Source organism: Wyeomyia smithii, chromosome 2 (assembly GCF_029784165.1).
Source record: "Wyeomyia smithii strain HCP4-BCI-WySm-NY-G18 chromosome 2, ASM2978416v1, whole genome shotgun sequence".
Classification (NCBI taxonomy): Eukaryota; Metazoa; Arthropoda; class Insecta; order Diptera; family Culicidae; genus Wyeomyia; species Wyeomyia smithii.
Genome location: NC_073695.1, coordinates 259,261,990 through 259,282,223, shown reverse-complemented (window position 1 = coordinate 259,282,223; position 20,234 = coordinate 259,261,990). Strand labels below are relative to the sequence as shown.

At 37.4% G+C, this 20,234-nt stretch overlaps 1 protein-coding gene across 9 annotated transcripts in view; it reads left to right on the top strand.

Annotated features, from left to right (window-relative positions):
• The window catches only part of LOC129719459 (uncharacterized), a 93,445-nt gene that overhangs the window by 69,406 nt on the left and 3,805 nt on the right, over nucleotides 1–20,234 (top strand). For 6 of the 9 annotated variants that reach the window (XM_055670780.1, XM_055670778.1, XM_055670783.1 and 3 more), the window contains exons 4-8: nucleotides 7,967–7,978; nucleotides 15,253–15,436; nucleotides 15,934–15,996; nucleotides 16,373–16,674; nucleotides 18,360–19,797. In XM_055670780.1, the coding sequence (XP_055526755.1) occupies nucleotides 7,967–7,978; nucleotides 15,253–15,436; nucleotides 15,934–15,996; nucleotides 16,373–16,674; nucleotides 18,360–19,358 (1,560 nt within the window). In that variant the 3' untranslated portion in view covers nucleotides 19,359–19,797. Of the gene's footprint in view, nucleotides 1–7,966; nucleotides 7,979–15,252; nucleotides 15,437–15,933; nucleotides 15,997–16,372; nucleotides 16,675–18,359; nucleotides 19,798–20,234 lie in introns of those variants that run through there. The other 3 variants (XM_055670788.1, XM_055670786.1, XM_055670787.1) reach the window with 3 other exon arrangements.

The window sequence follows — 20,234 nt, the reverse complement described above, 5'->3', positions numbered from 1 at the left end:
GAGTGAGCCTCATGAAAACTAAGAATTGTGCTAGCACTTAAACTTTCACGGTTTTTTGGGGTAACGAGAATAGTTTGAAATTAGTGTGATAATGGATAGTAGAATTCTCATTTTGATAAATTGTCTGCAAGAGCGGGCGTTTCTTCATACTATATGCAGTCGATTACAAAACAGTCATATAAATTTCATTTCCCTTTGATTTAATTTAGTAAAACAAAATAATGTAAAAATCTGTAGAACGTTTTAAAATTCACACTGAAAACCTCCCTAAAATCTAGTAGACCAAAAAGGAAAATATTCAATCAATAAATGTGTACAAAATTAGTCAAATCCAATGCATGAAAAACAGCAAAAGAATAACAAAACAAATTTCATACCAAAACAACCTTGACCAAAAAAGGCACAACAAAACTATCCCCATACAAATTTAGCCTTTAAAAAACTACCTCCAAATATATAAAATACTTGAAATGCCAGCAAAAGAATTACAAAAGACCAAAGCCAATAAATGATAAAGTCAAATGAAAGTTAGGCTGCAGAACGCACCAAAAGAACAAAAAGAGCAAGATAGAAATTTTTTCCAAATTTTACTGTAAATGGTTTCGAAGATGGAAGAGACTAAAAAAACTTGATCTCGAATGTTGCAGGAAATTTTTGTTAAAAATGGAAGGGTTGTATACAAAGCCACGATTGCAAGGTTGACGTAGAACTACATAAGATTGTTTGATATATATCACTTGTAATGAATATTTTTAAAATTTAGTGCAAATTTCAAATTGCACATATAAATACGACAGGAACAAACACTATGCGGTGCAAACAAGTTTCAACAGTCAGAGTGTATGCAGGTGAAAATAACAATCCACTTTCAATTCTAGCGCAAAACGAGAAAAGGACAGTTTGTTGTTCAATTTAAAAACAGATATGATGCTGATTGTTGCTGACACTGCCACTGCTGCTACCCGCTGCGACTTAATTAGGACCATCCTAGTCGCCACCTACTAGTAAAATGATTAACTTAAGTAGCAAATATGCGTTTCAACAATTTTTATTTCAACATTTATGGAAAAATGACTTTCCAAAGCTACTTAACAATTTTTTTTGCACTTTTTGCGATTCTGTTCGATCCCCACATTTTTCCATATATTGTTTTTATTTTTGGGGAAATTTTTAAAAATTTTGCATGGTTTGGTTCAACATTGCATTGAGTTATTTCACTCACAGCGCCCATTAACATTGCAAAAAAGGAAATTTTGTCCCTTAATTTTTAGATAAAACCCATTAAACACATACAAATCAAATTTTCAATCCAAAACAGAATTTTTTTACTGGAATTCACGATGAGAATTTACATAGAAAAGATCCTTGATATCTTATCGGGGATCTGAGATATTACAATTTTATAAAGGGTGATTTTTTGCTATTTGGTTTTTCGTGCATTCAGATTTGACAGCTCACGCGGGAATTCTGACAGATGTCAAAGTCCAATGTACTCAGTTTGGTTTGCCATTTTATCATGAACAGACTTACGCCTGAACAACGCTTACAAAATATCGAATTTTATTACCAAAATTCGTCCTCTGTGAAAAATGTTTTTCGCGCATTACGATCATTTAGTGACGAAGCTCATTTCTGGTTAAATGGGTATGTTAATAAGCAAAATTGCCGCATTTGGATCGAAGAGCAGCCAGAGGCAATACAAGAATCGCCAAGCCACGCAGAAAAATGCACGGTTTGGTGCGGTTCACGCGCTGGAGGCATCATTGGTTCCACGTACTTCTTCAAAGATGTTCAAAATCGCAACGTTACGGTCAATGGCGCTCACTATCGCGCGATGATTTCTGATTTTTTTTTGCCGGATATGAAAGTGCTGGGTCTTGTTGACATGTGGTTTCAGCAAGACGGAGCAACGTGCCACACATCGCGCGAATCAATGGACATATTGCGGAATGAGTTCGGTGAGCAATTTATCTCACGAAATGGACCGGTGAATTGGCCGCCTAGATCATGCGATTTAACACTGCTAGATTATTTTTTGTGGGGCTACGTTAAGTCTCTCGTCTATGCGGATAAGCCAACAACAATTCCAGCCTTGGAAGACAACATTACACGTGTTACTCGCGAGATACCAGCCGAAATGCTCGAAAAAGTGACCCAAAATTGGACTTTTCGTATGGCCCATTTAAAACGTAGCCGTGGCCAACATTTGAATGAAATTATCTTCAAAAAGTAAATGGCATAAACCAATTTATCGGCTCAAATAAAGATTTCATACAGTTTTGTAATTTTTATGCGTTTTTTAAAAGAAAAACCAAATTCTTAAAAAAACCAACCTTTATTACATGAGCGGGGGCTTGTGTGGTTGGTAACGTCTCCGCCAACCACGCTCGACGCCTGGGTTCGAATCCCACCGCCGACATAGGTGTCGATGGTTGTGAGGTGGCGTGATCCACTCACAACCAACCCAACTGGTCTAGATTCAATCCTAGCCGACACCGGGAGATTTTCTGAGGCGAAAAATCTCTGGGATCACGCCTTTCATCGCATGAGGAAGTAAAGCCGTTGGCGCCGGTCCGTTAATAAACGGGTCGTGAGTTAGGAACCTGGGTGTGGAGTCGCCTCCCTGGGCGTCGGTAATTGGCCACAACAGTGGCGGAAATAGACCGACGGAAAATAAGCGAGAATAAAAAAAAACCTTTATTACAAACCAAAAAGCAACTTATCAACCCGATATGCCTTTTGTTTCAATTTCAGGGGTTTAACCCTGATGTACTCAGTATCCAGGTTGTCTATGTCAGTTTACGCGCGCGTGGCTTAAACATGTGTAGTCAACTCATTTTTTAACTCTACTATTTAATATTATCAGCTATATTCAAACAAAAATCCATCATCATCAATGAACATAATTACTTAGTGTACCAGATAAATTTGAAAGAAAATACCTAAATATTACAATCTTCTTCATTAATTTACAAAAAATTCGTTGAAATATGTCTACAAAACAGATTTTATGTGTGAAATACAAAGCCTTTTAAACTCCGCCATTGTTGCTGCACGTTTCACTTGTCTGGGCATCGTATTGAAAAAGTTAATTCCTTTGTACAACAGAGAGTTATGTGATGTACTAAATAAAAAGTGTGGTGTTCTAGCGTCCTCCGCGTTCCTAGTGTTGTTGTTGTATGAAAACCACTTCCCCTATCAATAATGCTAAAGAGAGCTGAAAAGGGCTTCGTAAAAAGAAAAATTTTCATTTAGACATATATAATAAAATCTTATGAGAAAAAAAACGGATAAAGTGAACTATTCTGAAATAACTAAAAATGCTCGAGAACGCTCCTAGAATCCAAAAAAGGAAACAAAAAAAAACAGAAAATGACCTAAATTTGATTCAAATGATAAAGTAACTCTAACGAGCAGGCTTCGGAAAAGTACTGTGATGCGACACTATACTGCCCCTGTTTACATAGTTGACGTAACAACCAACACCATCATTGCGAGGAAAACGCGTTTTTGTTATTTTAACCCAAATATTATATTGAGATACAATTTCAACAAAATAGTCTGTCAATTTTATGAAGATTGATGTTTGAAAAGAGGCCCCATGGATTATACGAGTCAGCCCGTGGTAATTGATCCAGAAAAACCGCTACGCCAGTTTATGCGAATAAACATGTATTTTTCTCGCAGATTGTTCGCATAGCTTGGCGTAAAAACTTGACTACTTTCTACTCTGCCTGGCAGTTGATTTAGTTTTATCAATCGTGTTTCGGTCAAACGTCAGCTATTGTCCATCGGCAGTTTCAATTAGACAAACACGCACAAACACACATACAAACACACACACAAACACACACACACACATACAAACACACACACACACATACACACACACAAACACATGCATAAAGACTTACATTTACGCTCAGGTGGGTAATAGTTACATGGAAAAATGCAAACTTGACGGCACAGAGCCAGGACAAAGTTTTTCTTTGGTTCAATTTAGGTCCCCAGACAATGCAAAACCTGCCGGATATGGATTACTTGTGCCTCTGATTGGTGCATTACATATGCATGTACATAAATTTGTATGAAAATTAGTATAGGAAAACTTTTGCGCATGTTTCTTTCTAGAGAGCTATCGATCAATCCACTTCCGGTAGTGTCAGGATTGTTTGGGGCCCCAAATAGACCCTTAAAAACGTTCTGGCAAATCGATTAAGTTTACCCACCGTAATATACACACACGTTTTAATTATTTTATCTGATGCAAATATCCACTAGTAGGGGGAAAGTACACAGTGATTTTACACCTTCCTGAGGCTGAGTGTTCTGTGAAAATATTAATATACAATACAATTATTCAATCCCACTTTCCCCTTTACCCCTCCCATGGAATATTTGTCGAATTAAACGACTTAACTTAGACAAACAGACAGTATTTAGACAGTCGAATAAATTGCACCTGGTATGGAGTGACGCCAGTTTTTGCAACCAATTGGCAGTAACTACGCCTAAACGTTTTTCCAATATTTCTCATAAGTTTCAGAACAAAATGGTTTTATTTTTGTTTGTAGTGTATGTATCTTAGGGAAAGGAAGCTGAATCAACGAAAAAGTGCAATTTGGTCATTTTGGTTCTTACATCAACTATGTAAACAGGGGCAGTATACTGACGACTCGGTTCTCTTTTTACTATAACAGCCTCATGAATAAGTTATTTATGAGAGTTCACATACAGCTAAAGGTTACGCAGGTAACGAAGCTGTGGAAGAACCAACAGACGTAAGGAAAAATAACAGCTCGTTTGGCATCGCAAGTGTGTGCTGTCGTTGATTCTACGGATTTCTTCGGGTTTTTTCATATTTTTACGGCAAAACCCATCTACTGTACTGTACATGAAAAATCCGTAGATCTACGTCAAAATCCGCAGATATGACAAGCCTGATCAATGGCTCTTGGGCTGTGTACCGAACTTATGGGGAGGAAGAGCAGTGCGATACAGTGAGAGCCGAATTAGTTTTGAAATTTGCTGTCACGAAAAGACTACGAAGAAAAGACCAAAAAATGATTTAAATTCAGCCTGATTGTTGAAAAACGCCTCTAAATGACAGAAAAGAGCAAACCAGAAATTGGTTTGGACATTCCACAGATGAATGAGGAAAAGAACGAAGAAACTACAGAAGAACACATATGATTGAATAATTTGTAAATTAATCGCTCATTAACGCAAAAGAAAAATGAAACATCTAAATTCTGTTGTGTTCTGTGTGTTTAAAACACGCACGAGGTTCGTAATTTTAAAAGGTGCACAGAAATTAAAGTTTCAAAACATTGCTTTAGCACTAGTTAATCATTCACTTTTTATATCGTTACCTATCATATGCACCGAATGAATATGCTTCTCAGTATCGCAAAAGTATTATAAAAAATGGTATTTGTTACTAATCTCTACGTATGTTTAGATTTTTACGGAATACAATGAACTGTTATGCCTATAGTCAGTACATCGCACAGTGTTATTGTTACTGAAATAGGGGAAGCGTACCAGTTATGGCCTACTGAGTTTAAATGGAGTTTTGCCATAGCTGGTACCATTGCGTTTATGCGATATACCACAACTGGTGCACTTGCCATAATTGGCTCACCTACCCTACATGTTCCCGGAGTTATTATCCCACAGTTTAAACTTCATCTCGATCATCTCGTGCTAGTTTTTTTAAAGGCGCTCTTGTGATTTGCACATTTACAGAGAAAGCAATCCAACGATTATTTTGATATTTTCACCTAACGGAGGAAACCCGGAACTTCACTCTTAAAAAAAAGAGAAAATTTCGACTGATTCAAGACAGTTTTTATGGTTTATTATTGTGCATGTCCTTTGCAATCCACGATTTATTTAAATTAAAATTAAAATATTAAAAAAAAAAAAAATAAAATAAACCGTTCCCACTGCATTCTAGTGTGCTTTTTTCATTTACTCACGTTATGAGAAAATGTTTTGCATGAGCAATTTTTCGAAAATTATGCTGAAGTATCGTAGGTCAGTGTGACACGAATCATCGAAACGCATGGAACGTTTAATCTACAGATCCTTCTAATGGTCTGGTTCTCAGAGCTTTCGCGAGCGCTGTTATAATTGTACCCAGTATGAGTATTAAATATTCACAGATTGCTCGATCCTGCGTGATGCTGGTCCTTTATTTCAAGTCTTCGTTCTCATTAACCGCTCTGCGGTACGAATTATATTTGCCTTCCGTTTACAGACTTCCAGAGAACGTGAAACTTACATATCATTATGCTGGACGTTAGTCTTAAGTGGAAAATTCACCTCATATTTACTCTATAGATTTCCGATCATTTCTATTCATAGAAAAAAGCGACACAACTTTCTCGCATTGGAGAAATGCGGAAGTGAGTGTAATGACTGTGACAACAAACCTGACACAATAACACGATAAGATCTTCGGAAATTCCTGTTAACAAATGCTCACAATGATGCAACATAAAACAAACAGAAACATGCCGGCAGAATAAAATCGAAAGTTGCTTCGCTCTGCTAGCCTAGCCTCATTCCGAACAGGTCCAGTGTTATCAGATTGAAACACAAGCGCGATCGTGTGCATGAACACACCTTCTGCCGGTTGTTTTCAGCATCAGCAGCCACGCATCCGATGCAAACCACCCTCCACCTGAACCGGCGGAATCGCGCCTCATGCTTCCACAAGAAGCGGTCAGCAACAATGTTGCGGCATGTGCTCTCGGTTGTTTAGTAGGATCAATGCTGATAATGCTGGAATTGTACATGGAGTGGTAATGCTTTTTTTGGCGTTGGTTGCGTTTAGAAATTTTCCCTTTGCATTATATGTTTAACAGTTTCACATACCTACTTGTTGAAGGAAATCAGTCGGTTACAGTCCGTGCCCGCCGTTAGTCGGATAGTTTTACCGTAACTGTTGTTCTGATTCTCAATGCAGTTGTTGTCGCCTACTGATTTCAGCGTAGATAAATACTACGTAAGCAAATGCATGTTCCAAGAAAGTCGTACTTATTTTTAGTACAGTCATTGGGTTCCCTTCGTAACTTTGTAAATCTTGCTTACCATAACGGACAAGCGTCTAATGACATTACACAAAAGTAAGTATACCGATGCACCCCGCGAACTGACTGCCCAACTGCATCATCGCTAAAACCAAAAACATTTGCCGTTTGCTTGACTTTGCACGGATTGTTTTGTAATAAAGTAAAATGAAAACTAAACGGCTCAGGCACATGGCTGCTACACTACAGAAGAAAGCAACCTGATGGTGTGGCGAGGTAAGGTGAGCCTGATGCAGGCGAAAAGAAATGGGGAAACTATCGGTGCGGCGGCGGCGACGATGACGGCAACAAACAATGGGTGAAATGTTTTGTAATGCGCAAAAACGTCCGGCGCTAATTGTGCACTGTTTATCGTTTATCGCGTCGTCGTTTTGGACCGGAAACCGTTTTGCGGCCATGGTTCCGAACGAGGGAAAATGTTTTTCATCACCTCTCTCTTCTGGGCGGTATAATTCCCTGTGGTTCATTGCTTCCGTACCTGATCGACGATTTTCTCTAGTAAAGCGGTACCCTATTCAACACTTTTTCGATTTGTAAGTACCTATAAAGACAAATCGATCGTTGATTGTGGTCATGAAAAGAAATAATTATTTACAGAGACGCATAAAATATCTTTAAAATCGCCATCAACGTACTTTTCATCTTTCTTTTTATAATTCTGAATTTGTTACATTACACCAAAGACTCGAGTGCTGTAAAATTGTAATATTCTCTTTTCTTTTTTTTTCTCTGCTCGGGCAATGTGAACGTTAAATGTTGTTGCAATCACCCACGAACTTTGTCGTCGCTAATTCGTGACGTCGCACTTTGGCGCTGCTTGCGATTGTTGTACTAACGAAACACTACACACTAAACAAAAACACTAACAGGCGGAAGTGAATGTAAGTTCTACGTAAAGCTTTTAATGAAATACTGTTTAAGTTGTATGTAGCTGTTGGTTAACGCTGTTTCACTGTTTGTTTAGCTGGGTCCCTTGAAAAACGGCGAGCTTTCCTTTCCGCATCTATTGCCCTCTCAGTTGATTGATAGTCTGTAACTGTTACTGTTGTTAACCTCTACGGTTCTACTTTTATTTTATTTTGTACTAAAGCAGACTCACTATTTTTTCATACTTCTTCTATTGCCTATTTCTCTTCTAATTTACATAAGGATTAGTCGGTATGGGTTTGTAGAAAATTAGGACTTGTTTCGTGTTTATCTAGAGATTTCTATTTAATTGTAATGACCATTCAGGACCGGCTAGTAGGATTGTGTTGAATTATCAAAACTGTTTTTGTGTATTTGTTTTGTGTTGTGTTATTTTATGTCTGTTTTGTTATTGATCACATAACTGTTTAAATGGTAATCTATTAGCGACAAAAATAGAGGGCATTCCATTGAGTTGTTCGTCAAAATTCAGGCTCTATTATTATTTTACGTTTATTTCTAACTATTTTATCACAACCAATGATGCTACGATCGAGATTCAAATGTTGAATCCATTATGGAGTATTTAATTGTTCACACGTTTGGCCTAGAATAGAACCTCAAGTAATCGTGAGAATTGAATTGTCGAACATTCTGGTATTTGTAACATCCCTTATAGTTGTTATCGTGTGTTACAAAACAATGTTTGTAACTGTTATGAGAAGTGAGAAACTATTTCCAGCTCAAAACCTCCACAATGCTATTTTTGCCTTACTCCCGTCCATCTAAGATTTGCATGACACTTTGATTGCGCTTTGCATTTTGTGATTTCATATAACTCGAAAGACAACCTTGACTTGATTACTACATAACCGATTCAACTACCTTGTTCGAAAAAAAGGGCTGAGGTATTTTAGAAAATTTATAAAACGAACTCAGTTGAATTTACAATGTACTTTTGAGTAGATGATTTGTTGTCAAACGCAGTTTGAATGAAACGTATACGTGTTCCGTTTCGATCTGTTCTAAAAATCGGGTCCTTTCTTAAGTAACTTGATCGAATTCCATTTATCTAACGGGTGACAACTAAAAGTTTGGAATTTTTCAGAGGCTCTCTTACTCCAAAACAAACACGCCTAGAGAGAAATGGGCGTATATGAAAGCTCTCTCTTTCCTCTTTATGTTAGTATTATTTGTTTTGTTTATGCATGCCCAGTTCTGTTCAAAGTGGCGTCGAAACAGGGAGCATTTCGCAAGTGCAGTGTACAGCTCGCTATAAACAGCACAAGAATTTTCAACAAAATTATGATTCCAACTTCTGTCAAAACACTATACTAATGAAAAGTATGTGTTTTAGCCAGATGAAATATCGTCACATTACGTCAAAAAAAAACACAAACGCTTCTGAATAACCACTTCTGAACAACCACTCAACTCCATTGGTGACTCAAATACGCAACCAAACGAATCTACCTCAAGGTCGTCCAATCGAAGATTTCTTCGGAACTTTAAATTGCTTCGGTGCAAAAATACCTGGAGACCAACGAATTACGAACAATTGATTGGTAAATCAAGAGATGCATCCGAAAAGCGGACTTGAAGGCTGTACAACACTCTTGTTCCGAAAGGCCAGTAACGAACCTTTCTCAAACGATTATGAACTAACAAAATATTTTTTGTTAGTTCATAATAGATGTATCCCCAAGAGAAGTGTATCAGTTTTTCTTTGAGTTCATCCGCCTTTTTTGACAGCAGTAGAAAAAAATTCCAAATTTTTAGTTGTCACTCGTTATTGTTTGTTATTGATTGTTGATTGTTGCTTAGGTAAACTTGACCTAGATACCAACTTGCAACAATACTATTCAATTTCTATGTTGTGCTTGTTCTTAGATTTCTTATGGTTATATTGCACCACTGAGGAATTTTTTAAAATTATTTTCATATTGCTATTTGCATTATTTGTATATTTTAAATATATATAAAAAATACAACACTTTTTGCCTAAACGATGCTAAATTATACGAAAGGAAAATGTTCACTACACACTGGGCCAGGAATGAAATCTAGCGGAACGATATTAGCGTTCCCAGGGTTTAGCCAATCGGTTTCCGATCTTCCACAACGTTTCTTGGTATAGGGGAACTACTCCATTATTCATCTCAGCCCATATACTCATCTCATACAACATGAAAACACAATTGAAACAGGAAAAACGCATATTTTCTTCTTAAACTAATCTGCTAATCCATGGAATGAATTCTTCTTAGTTCACGTTAGGTTCCTCATAAAGTATAATCCTCAAAAACTCACTTAAAAGCACTAAATTTGATATTATAGTTGGGCATCTGTACTCGAAAACTCATTTAATTCAATCCTCACCTACCTACCTACCTACCTCAGAAAACAAAATCTGCGCATTGTTCTATACGGCTACAACGGTACTCGTTCAGCAGCCAACCAAAGTTTTTTTTCATCACTAGCGGACCAATTTTTATTTTAATCACTAAACAAAATCACTCACTGCACTTAGAATACTTTAATCTTTGAAATGTTCACCTCAAATTTCCTAAAACAAGCTTGAATCAGCAGAAATATATGAGATGAATTTCTACAATTCCTAAATTTCAACTGTATGTATTTTCATCTGTTTTCACTGCGCTTAAGAAAATCAAAAGTTTCCAAATCAGTTTTTGTTAAAACGAAAAAAAATCATACTGAAAATGTTGAATTATTCCGACATAATTGACATAAATCTACAGCACTGTAGTGGTTACCTAGATTACCAATTTTGCACGTAAACAACTGCAGCGGATATCTAGGTAACTTACTACGACGGGCTGCGGCTACGTTCATTTGTGATAATGTGATTCATTCATGATTAACAGTGTGATGAATATGGGGGCGTCGTGAGATGAATCAATTATAATTATATATTAGCAGTGATTTAAGTTTTAAAATGGATATGGGAGCGTTGTGAAATGGTTTGTTTTACAAAATTCAGGATAAATCTAGCTAATTTTACTTAATATACAATGCTGCACGATTTCATGAGAGCACGTAAGCATATTTAGTTTATTTTTTCAATGATTTCGTGGAAATTTAGTGTTCAATCCGTGCATTCTTCGTGAATATCGGCTTAATGAGATGAATAATGAGGCAGTTCCCCTAGCTAGAACCTCAATTTGAATGCATAGGGCTTATTTTGAGCCTAGTCACTAACAGTCACTAAGGTAGAGGCAACTCGTCCATAGGTGCGTCCTGTGCTTTGCGCACCGAAACGCCAGGCAAAAAATAAATAAGATCTGGGGAGCTCGACAGTCATTAATTTTTAATTTTTAATTTTTAAAAGAAACGGAAACACCGTGATATTAACGCTTCTTGCAGGAATCACATCCAGTTGCGAAAATATTGTGCCAGATCCAATAGATATATTCAGTTCAGTGGCAAGTTTTCGCCGGATACGTTCCCTCACAACTTTAACGACTCGCGGTGTCCTTGTGAATCGTTGCCGACCGGATTTTTAGGGTCCCTCAAAGAGGATGTTTCCTTGTACCTTTCGACGGTTTTATAAATTCACACGATTTCAAACGTTTGAAATTGCTACATCGCACATCAATAACAAACCACAACTGACAGACAACCAACACCATACGTTTTTATGAGTGCAGTGCTTCTACTATAATTTACATACAATAAGGAAAGGCATACAATACATACAATAACGAAATGAGCCATCATGCATCATGCACATACAATAACGAAATGAGCCATCATGCAAGAAATAAACGCTCTGAAACATCATTTACCCCCCGGACGATAATAGGTAAAACCGATAATCGAGCCTAACTTATTCACAAAGCTGTTTTTTTTTTTGATTTTGAGTCATAGTTTCATCTAAGTACTAAAAAAACTATTGTACTAGGGGAAAAAAAAACAAAATTATTGAATTTTTATCAAAATTTTCATTTTATTTTTGAAAAAAATAATTTAAGTGAATTTAAAGCATTATCAAAAAAAAAATCGTGAAATTCAGACAAATTTTGAAAAAACTTATAGATATGTGAAATATGAAAAGATAAAAGCTTTATGTCTTCTGCAAAATTTTATAAAATTTATTGTGTCACAACTTTGTCGAGCACCGCTAAGTTCTAGCGTGTAAGAGAAAAAAGTAGGTATCGAAGCGCCACTTTTGCAGTCAAATCGCAAACTAGTTTAAGCTTTTACATTAAAGTTCTAGGTATTCCAAAAAATTTTGTAGTTGATCGGAAACCGATTGAGTAAACCCTGAGGACACTAATAATTTCGTTCCGCGAGATTTCATTCCTGGCCCAGTGTGCAATGTAAACAGGGATGTCACATAAGAGCAATTTCACAAAAAAAAACCCAATTTCAATATTCTTTTTTTCAATTGATTAAATTTTGATTCATTTTTGATTTGGCTTAAACTTTGCATAGATGACATCTATGAGCAAACGATGCCATTTCGTGCTATTGGTTATTATTTTTAATCACAACTTGTTTTTGAAAAGCTATGTAAAAATGCTTTGTAGAAAGAGTTTTGAAGATTACAAATATTCTTAGAGTCGAAACGCTTTGTTTGATTTGTGTGACGTTTCAGGCAAAGTTGTAGGAAATTATATTGTCTTTCTGAAAAAATATAAACTATTAAAAAAATGTTGGGAAAAAAATTGAAAATTGAATAGGGTATCGAACGTCTTCGTCAGTAATTTTCTTCGGCAGCTTTTCTGCAGCAATCTCATGCAAAAACCTGCCGAAGAAAACTACTGACGAAGACATTCGACACCTTATCAGAAAAACTAATTTTTAAAAAACCTATTTTTCCATTTAAAACGACAGAAGATTAGCTAAACATCGATGGCTGCCCGATCATGGAGAAATAAAGAACAGAAAGCCAGGCCGTTTGGTTCGATTGATATAACGTCTTCAGCAAAGTTGTAGACAGTAATTTTGTCCTTCCCGGTAAAATATACCTCACGGCGTATAATATAAATTAAATATCTCAAATGACTCACTTTTTAATAATCTGATTGTTTTTTCCACAAAAATTGCATATTATAAGCTAATTAGAAATGGTTTACTGAACTTGGAGAAATAAAAAATGAAAAAAAAAAATTAAATTTCTGATGAGTCTCGACGTTTGATTTATGCCAGAACAAAATCCGGAACGTCAAGTTTTGGAATTATATCCCGCGCCGAGTGCTTATTAATGATAAAAAAAAACATTTTAGCATCTAAAAGGTTTGTTTGATCAGTATGATGCCTTCGGCGAAGTTGTAGATAATAATTTTACACTTTCAAAATCAAATTTAGTTTATTTTGACAAATTTTAATTTTTTTGTTTCTTTTTCTCCAAGTTCAGTAAACAATTTTTGCTTAGCTTGTAATGTGCAGTTTTTGTGGAAAAAAGTTTAGATTCATAAGAACTGAGTTATTCAAGATAGGGTAGCGAACGGCTTCAGCAGTGGTTTCCTTCGGCAGGTTTCTGCATAAGATTACTACAGAAAACCACTGCCGAAGCCGTTCACCCTATTTAACTTATAACTACTTTTTGCCTCACGGTGCAATATTTTCTAGAAGGACAAAATTACTGTCTATAACTTTGCTAAAGACGGTCTACCAATCACGCTTAACGTTCTGGTTATATTTTCCTTATTTTTTCTGGGAAATTTTAACTTGATTTTTATTTCTCCATGATCGGACGGCCATCAATGTTGAGCTAATCTTTTGTAGTTTTTTTTTTCAAAAATAGACTTTTAAAAAATAAACATTTTTCGATTATTATTTTTTAAATTTTATTCTCAAATAAAAGTTTTCCGGAGTGAATATTTTTTTAAGAAAGACAAAATTATTATCTACAACTTTGCAGAAGACGTCACAGTAATTAAACAAAACATTTTGACTCTAAAACTTTTTGTAATCATTAATACTTTTTTCGCATAGTATTTTTATATAGTGTGTCAAACACGAGTCGTGATTCAAAAAAAAAAAAAAATAACCAATTGCGTAAAATGTCATCTTTTGTCCATCTATGACAAGTTTCAACCAAATTTACAATGGTCGATTAAAATAGTTGCCCGTTTGTTTTGCGGAATTGCTCACAATGTCGGACTTTTTTCGGTGCTTACTACAAGTTTGCACTCCAAGTAACAATTTCAGAAACATTGTCATATGAAACGCCATTAAACATACCCAACATCGTACTTTTAGATTGATGTTGTACGACATCTACCAGACCAGAGATAACTATGATGCGTGGGAACAGCTTGTAATCGTCATCTGTTGAAATTTTTTTTTTCAACTGTTGGTCCCGAGCAATTATACAATTTAATCTAAGGCTTCAACGTTTCTGGGGTTTTCTTTAAAACATGAATAAACGTGGAAGAAGTGTCTTATCAAACTGAATCAAGGGAAATTAAAGTTATGCTCTGTTTCAAAAATATGTACCAAGGATGACAACCGTAGCATACCAAGCGCCTCCGTTGATTCTAAGATGAACGTTTACGCATGATTTTTTTACAACCGGGATTGTTATTGTGCCGGAAGAATTGCACGAAGTTAATGCCCTCAATTTGTCGAGATTCAGTGTCCACAATATTGAATATACAAGCAGGTTATTTTGAATGACGTACAGTCTGTAAGGTTGCAGGGAAATTCGAACCCGCCATTCTTGAACCAATTTTTTATTTGATTGCGTTCCAATCTACTATAGATCAGTTATAAAATGGATAAAGTTTTTTTTTATAAGAAATGTCGATAAAAATGAAAAGTTTTAATAGCTTTTTTCCAACGAATTGTTGGTGAATGATGGGTTGAGAATTGAAGTCGGGTCTGAATCTACAACGTATTTTTGACGATTCATTTAGGAATAGAATGCTTTCACCGAATGAACGCTAAGAGCTGTTCAGGACACTTACTACAAATTGATAAATAATAATACAGGTTTAATTATATACAAATTGAAATGTCTCTCCGCAGTGACAGCGCTAAGCATTCAGCGAATCTTATGTGCTCATTCCTAGGGCTTTATTTTTAATCAATCTTGTCGTGATAACACGCTCTTTCATGACCATCTCCGGAGTAGGAAACATTATCTCCCTTCACATTCCGATTTACCATCGTCATCATCGCCATCAACATCGCCACCCTCTCACAAAAGACGTCGTCGTTATTGTTGCATCCGGTTAACTTTTTTTTCACCCGTTTGGTTCTGTCGATTACTTTCTTGCAGGTGGCAACCAAGATCATGAAGCAAATGATCGAGCAGTTCGCCGCGTACGATCTGTTTGGGCGGGACAACTACGAATACTACGCCCGGGTTACCGGTCGGGTCCTGCGGGTTCAGGACGAGTGGATCTGTTCGTTTCGCTATCCGCCGCCACCTAGGGGGAAGACGGCCCAGCAGAACTATGCGTGTAAGTTGGTTGTTTTAGATTTTTTTGTGTTTGTTATCTTTTTTCAAGTATTGAGGTTTTAAAATTAGGTTTGTAGGATTTGGATTTTTTTTTTGTGTTCGGTTTTATATTTTGAGTTCGTTTTTGCTTTTAATCGAGTAATCGTTTTTGGCATTGTAGAAATATTCTCATATAGATACAAATAACTAGTTTCGTAAAACAGCGTTATAATATGTGTACAATTTTTTGTGCATATTCAGTCTGTACATACAACGCTAAGTATATTTAGTTTAAAATGCCTTTCAATAGCGAAAAAAACCTCAACGGCCGTTAAAAAACCGCAAAAAAAAACTAATGGTGATTATTTTGTTTCCTTTCTTCCGTTTCTTCTTCAATTCTATTTACTATGCAATTGCTCTCACCGGATTGAACGTATTTTGACCCACGTGCAATAACAAAAATTATCGACACAACCGCACGCATACACATCCAAAAACCAACACCCCGAACCTGAGTAGTAAAACTAGCTTTAGAAACCGAGAAAACCTGGCTGCAGTGTGAATGCGAACGATGGGGCCTAAGTACGTTTGAACGCTTAATTGTAACCATTGAATTGTAGTGTGTAGAACAGTGGAGATATCTCAGTTCGAACACACTGAGACCCATGCCGTCATTGTCTCTCGCGTGTGTAATATTCGCCATCATTCTAATCTAAACATTTTCTTTTTCTTTTCTTTCATAAACTCATTCGAAACAATGTTCGTTGTGTGTGATCCTAACACTGCGCGTGTGTCTCTATTCATGTATGAATCAAACCTGCCTGCAAAACAAATGGATCAACATTCGGATGCAACTCGTTATCATTATTATCATAATCATCATCATCGTTGCCATAAAAACATCCTTTCATGATCATCATCGCATTGTAATGACGCCCTTGGCTCCTTCGAAACGCAGTCGCACAGGAGGAATCGCACTCGACACCGGCCCTACTGACGACGGGCGGCCCGAATGTGGGCAATTCGGCCGTCTCCCTTGGCATCATTCCAGAGCATTCGCTGCTCGAATCCTGCGCCCGCCTGTCCGTGTCACTCGAGGGTCCCGGGATCTTCAACGTGCAGAAGTCCAGCTGCTCGTCTTCGTCACACTCGTCCTCGTCTACGACCCGGTCCGGTTCGCAGCACCACATGACACTGGACGAGCTGCGGGCGGTCAATCGGTACGCCGAGAGTACCAAAAGCCTATCCTACCTACCTCAGGTGAGGGTCATGTACTAAGAAAGATTAGTACCATTACTTTTTCTTTCGCGCTACTGCATCAAATACTTATATATACTCTCTATATATGCATACGATTCGTGAAGTCACACGGGAAATCTCTAACTCCACCTACAAAACACCCTGTTAGCGCTTAGCCGGTACACATCTACTAGTTTAATCGTATCATTCTCTGGGATCGAGAACAATTTTAATCTGTGCCTAAACTAACACTCTAGATTTAAGACTGCGGGGTATGGCGGGTGCTTATTGATTTGAGTAGTTTGAAGCTTATTTTATTTTACTGACATTTTTGATTCTCCATAGTTGTAGTATTATTAGGTATAATTTGCTTAGGTTTGGACTGTGTAGAAATGTCAATGGTTCTAGGCGTACACAGTCTAGTAGGATTAGTACTCAACACACAAACATCCATCAGAACTTTGGCACCAAAGAGATTGTGCGTTTTATTGTCTTTTGTTTAACAAGTTACTTAAGTGGCAATAGAGATATTAGAGAGATGGTTCGGGATGAAAATAATCCAACATCACACCGATGCCACCTTCATACATTTGCGAAATTAAACTAGAACATTTCCATCTAACAAAAATTGCATCGAAGAAAATAAACAGTATAATAATTATACTAATTTAGTTAGCTAACGTATGAACCTCAGAGTACGAATTTTTAAACTTCACTTATTTTGAGTTTACTTGAGAGATGTAAAGACACTATTTTTATATGCTCAATTGGATTCTGATGTAAATAGCTTAATAAAAGATTGGTTTTTAAGTAAAAAAAGAAGGATTACTTTTGTTTCTTTTGATTCTCGACCCATTATTGCTTAGTTCGTTCATTCGGCATCATCTCGGTGTGTAGAAAAGGTGAATGGTATTACAATAGTTTAGGTAGGTGATTGAAATTCACGTGAATGTACATTTGTGAATACTAATCTAGCAGGATTTTGTTGATGATTCGAGCGGCAATTATAATAGCGCTAAGCGAAAAGAGACTCTGTTTTTATTTTTGTAATCAAAAATATTCTGCGTCAAATATTCTCGGCTTCAACCTTCCAATTGTTCTTGTATTGTTAATAGGAGTTTTTTGGACTTCTAATATTGTTGCGTCTTGTCATTTTTCCGTCAGAGATAACACTACATAACATGCTTAAAATGGTTGAAAACATCAAACAGGCCCAAGACGACGTTGCTAGAAACGTCCAAATAGCCACTTTCAACAAACAAAAAATAGCGCCATAGTCTCGATCCTAATCTGAGCTAGTCTGTTACATTAACTTTTTGTTATTGGTTACGATATTAACTGTAGTGTATAGTATTGGAATGGCCTAGTTTTGTCAGTTTTTTTGTGGTTCTATAGTTGTTATTGTTATAGTTATAGTATTCATAAATCTTCCGGCGAATCGCAATCTAAGCCAAAAACAACTGCGGAAAAAATGGAGAAAACCTTGAGACTTAACACGCTAACCTCATCCTTTTAGTTCAAAGATACCCTATTTAGCTTCAACAGCAGCTCCACAAGTTTCCATTCAACGTTTGCCTCCTCTCTGTTTTGCTCTGTTTTTTTCTTATCCATGTCCTCGACCTTCTTCCAAAACAAAAAAAAAAATGAATCCTTCCTAAACCCTTGACAACATTTCCCACCACCACCTTTAAACACGTCCCTCGCAGGTCCACGAGCGGCAGGCAGCTCGGATGCGCACCAGATCCGAGTGGTTCCTGGGAGCCCGCGGTGGCTCCCTGGAGCTGTGTCACGCACCGGATGGCACGACGCTGATGCACCCACCGATTGTAACTTCGACTCCGATCCCGGGCAGCATCTTGGGCTCGGGTGGCGGCGGCAGTCTAGGCGTTGGAGGAGGACTAGGAGCGGGGCACGGTCACCATCACGGCATTATCGGTACCTATAGTAACAGTATTGACGAGCACTTGAACGATATCGTTATTGTTGATGTTGATGTTAACCGTCACGAGTATCTTGCCACTAATCACCACCATCATTATCATTTGAACCATCACGATGACCATTATGAAAACAGCACAAACAGTAACAAGCGCACGTTGCAACGGGCGGCGGCGTTGGGCAGTCCTGAAGGATGGTATTTCGACCACTGTGACTCGATCGAGATCGACCCGGAAGATGTTGGCATACTGAATGGCAATGGAGGAGAGATCGCTGACGGTGAAGAAATGCGTTACGACGAGAACGACTTCGCCATTAGCCAGAGCCATCACTTCGATAACCGGGCTGAAAACAGAAGGCGCCGTCGGAGACGTTTGATACGCCAACGGCGTCACTCGTACGATCAGCTCATGTCTAGCGCTTCCATGTCGATCGTCAACTGTAGTCGCGGTGTTGAACAGCTGTCCAGGGATGTCTCCATTGCCGGCGACTCGAGCATTCCACCAACCGAAAAACGCAAACATTCCGCACTCGATCACCCATCAGCCTCGCAGCGTAACGCTACACACACCACAATCAACACCACTACCACAACAACAACTAGTGCTACTGCTACTAGCAACAACAGCACGTTGACGGCTGATAACAATCACCACTCGATGATTACCAATCGCAGTTTGTCGCGTAACCAGAGTAACTCGGTCAACACTACACGTCAGAGTAATCTGTCCGTAGTTCTCTACGCTGTATTGGATTTTTTGTTCTAGGTTAGGTTTTGCTTTCTATTTAAGTACACCTACAACAGTAGTTGAAAGTAAAGTTACGGTTAATCGGAAGGGAGGAGTGCAAAGTAGCAGCACTCCGGTGAAAGATTTCTAACCACAAAACAGGCACCGGTTACTAGCCCGACGTCGTATTTTTTCGACTAAATATTCATTCGCCGAGAGAACACAGTCTTTGAAATTTTTGTCTTATTTTACTATTTTACATTAAAGTTTTTTCGGGCTGAACCGGAGACTGACATTGGCGGGAAGTTTTTTTTCTTACTACGAGCATATTTCGGAGAAACACATGTTTTCATATTTCATCCATTTATTTATTGCAGTTTAATGTAACCATTTACTACTCGTTTTGTATGCACACTTTTTTTTTGCTCTTACGTTATTCGTTAAGATCTACTGGAGAATAAATTGAGACTGAAACTTATGCTGAAGCTTCTATGAGTATCAAAAGAAATCTCTAACTGCTCATACCTCTAGTCTTCTGGTTTTTGCCGTTTGTAACGTCGCCAAATAATTATTAAACAGCTTTCACGTAGGCATGCCAATTTTTCTTTGTTTCATTCCATGTTAATCGAAGTGAGTGCAACCGGCAAATATGTAGAAGACTTTTTCACTCACAATTTTCGCCCCTAATGATTGATCGTACACATATCAGAAGAAGCTTAAAATCACTTAAAACTAATAGTCAATTCGCGTAACCGCAAGTCATTAGAAATCATTCGACAAAACCAAACAAACACCCCCACCTCAAGTGTAAATAATCTAGAGGTCGACTTGAGACAATTCTACAGCGTACGTTTCGGTACACTTTAACGTTCTTTATTCGTTTGTTTTCTCTTTTCTTTTTCCTTCTTTCTTCTT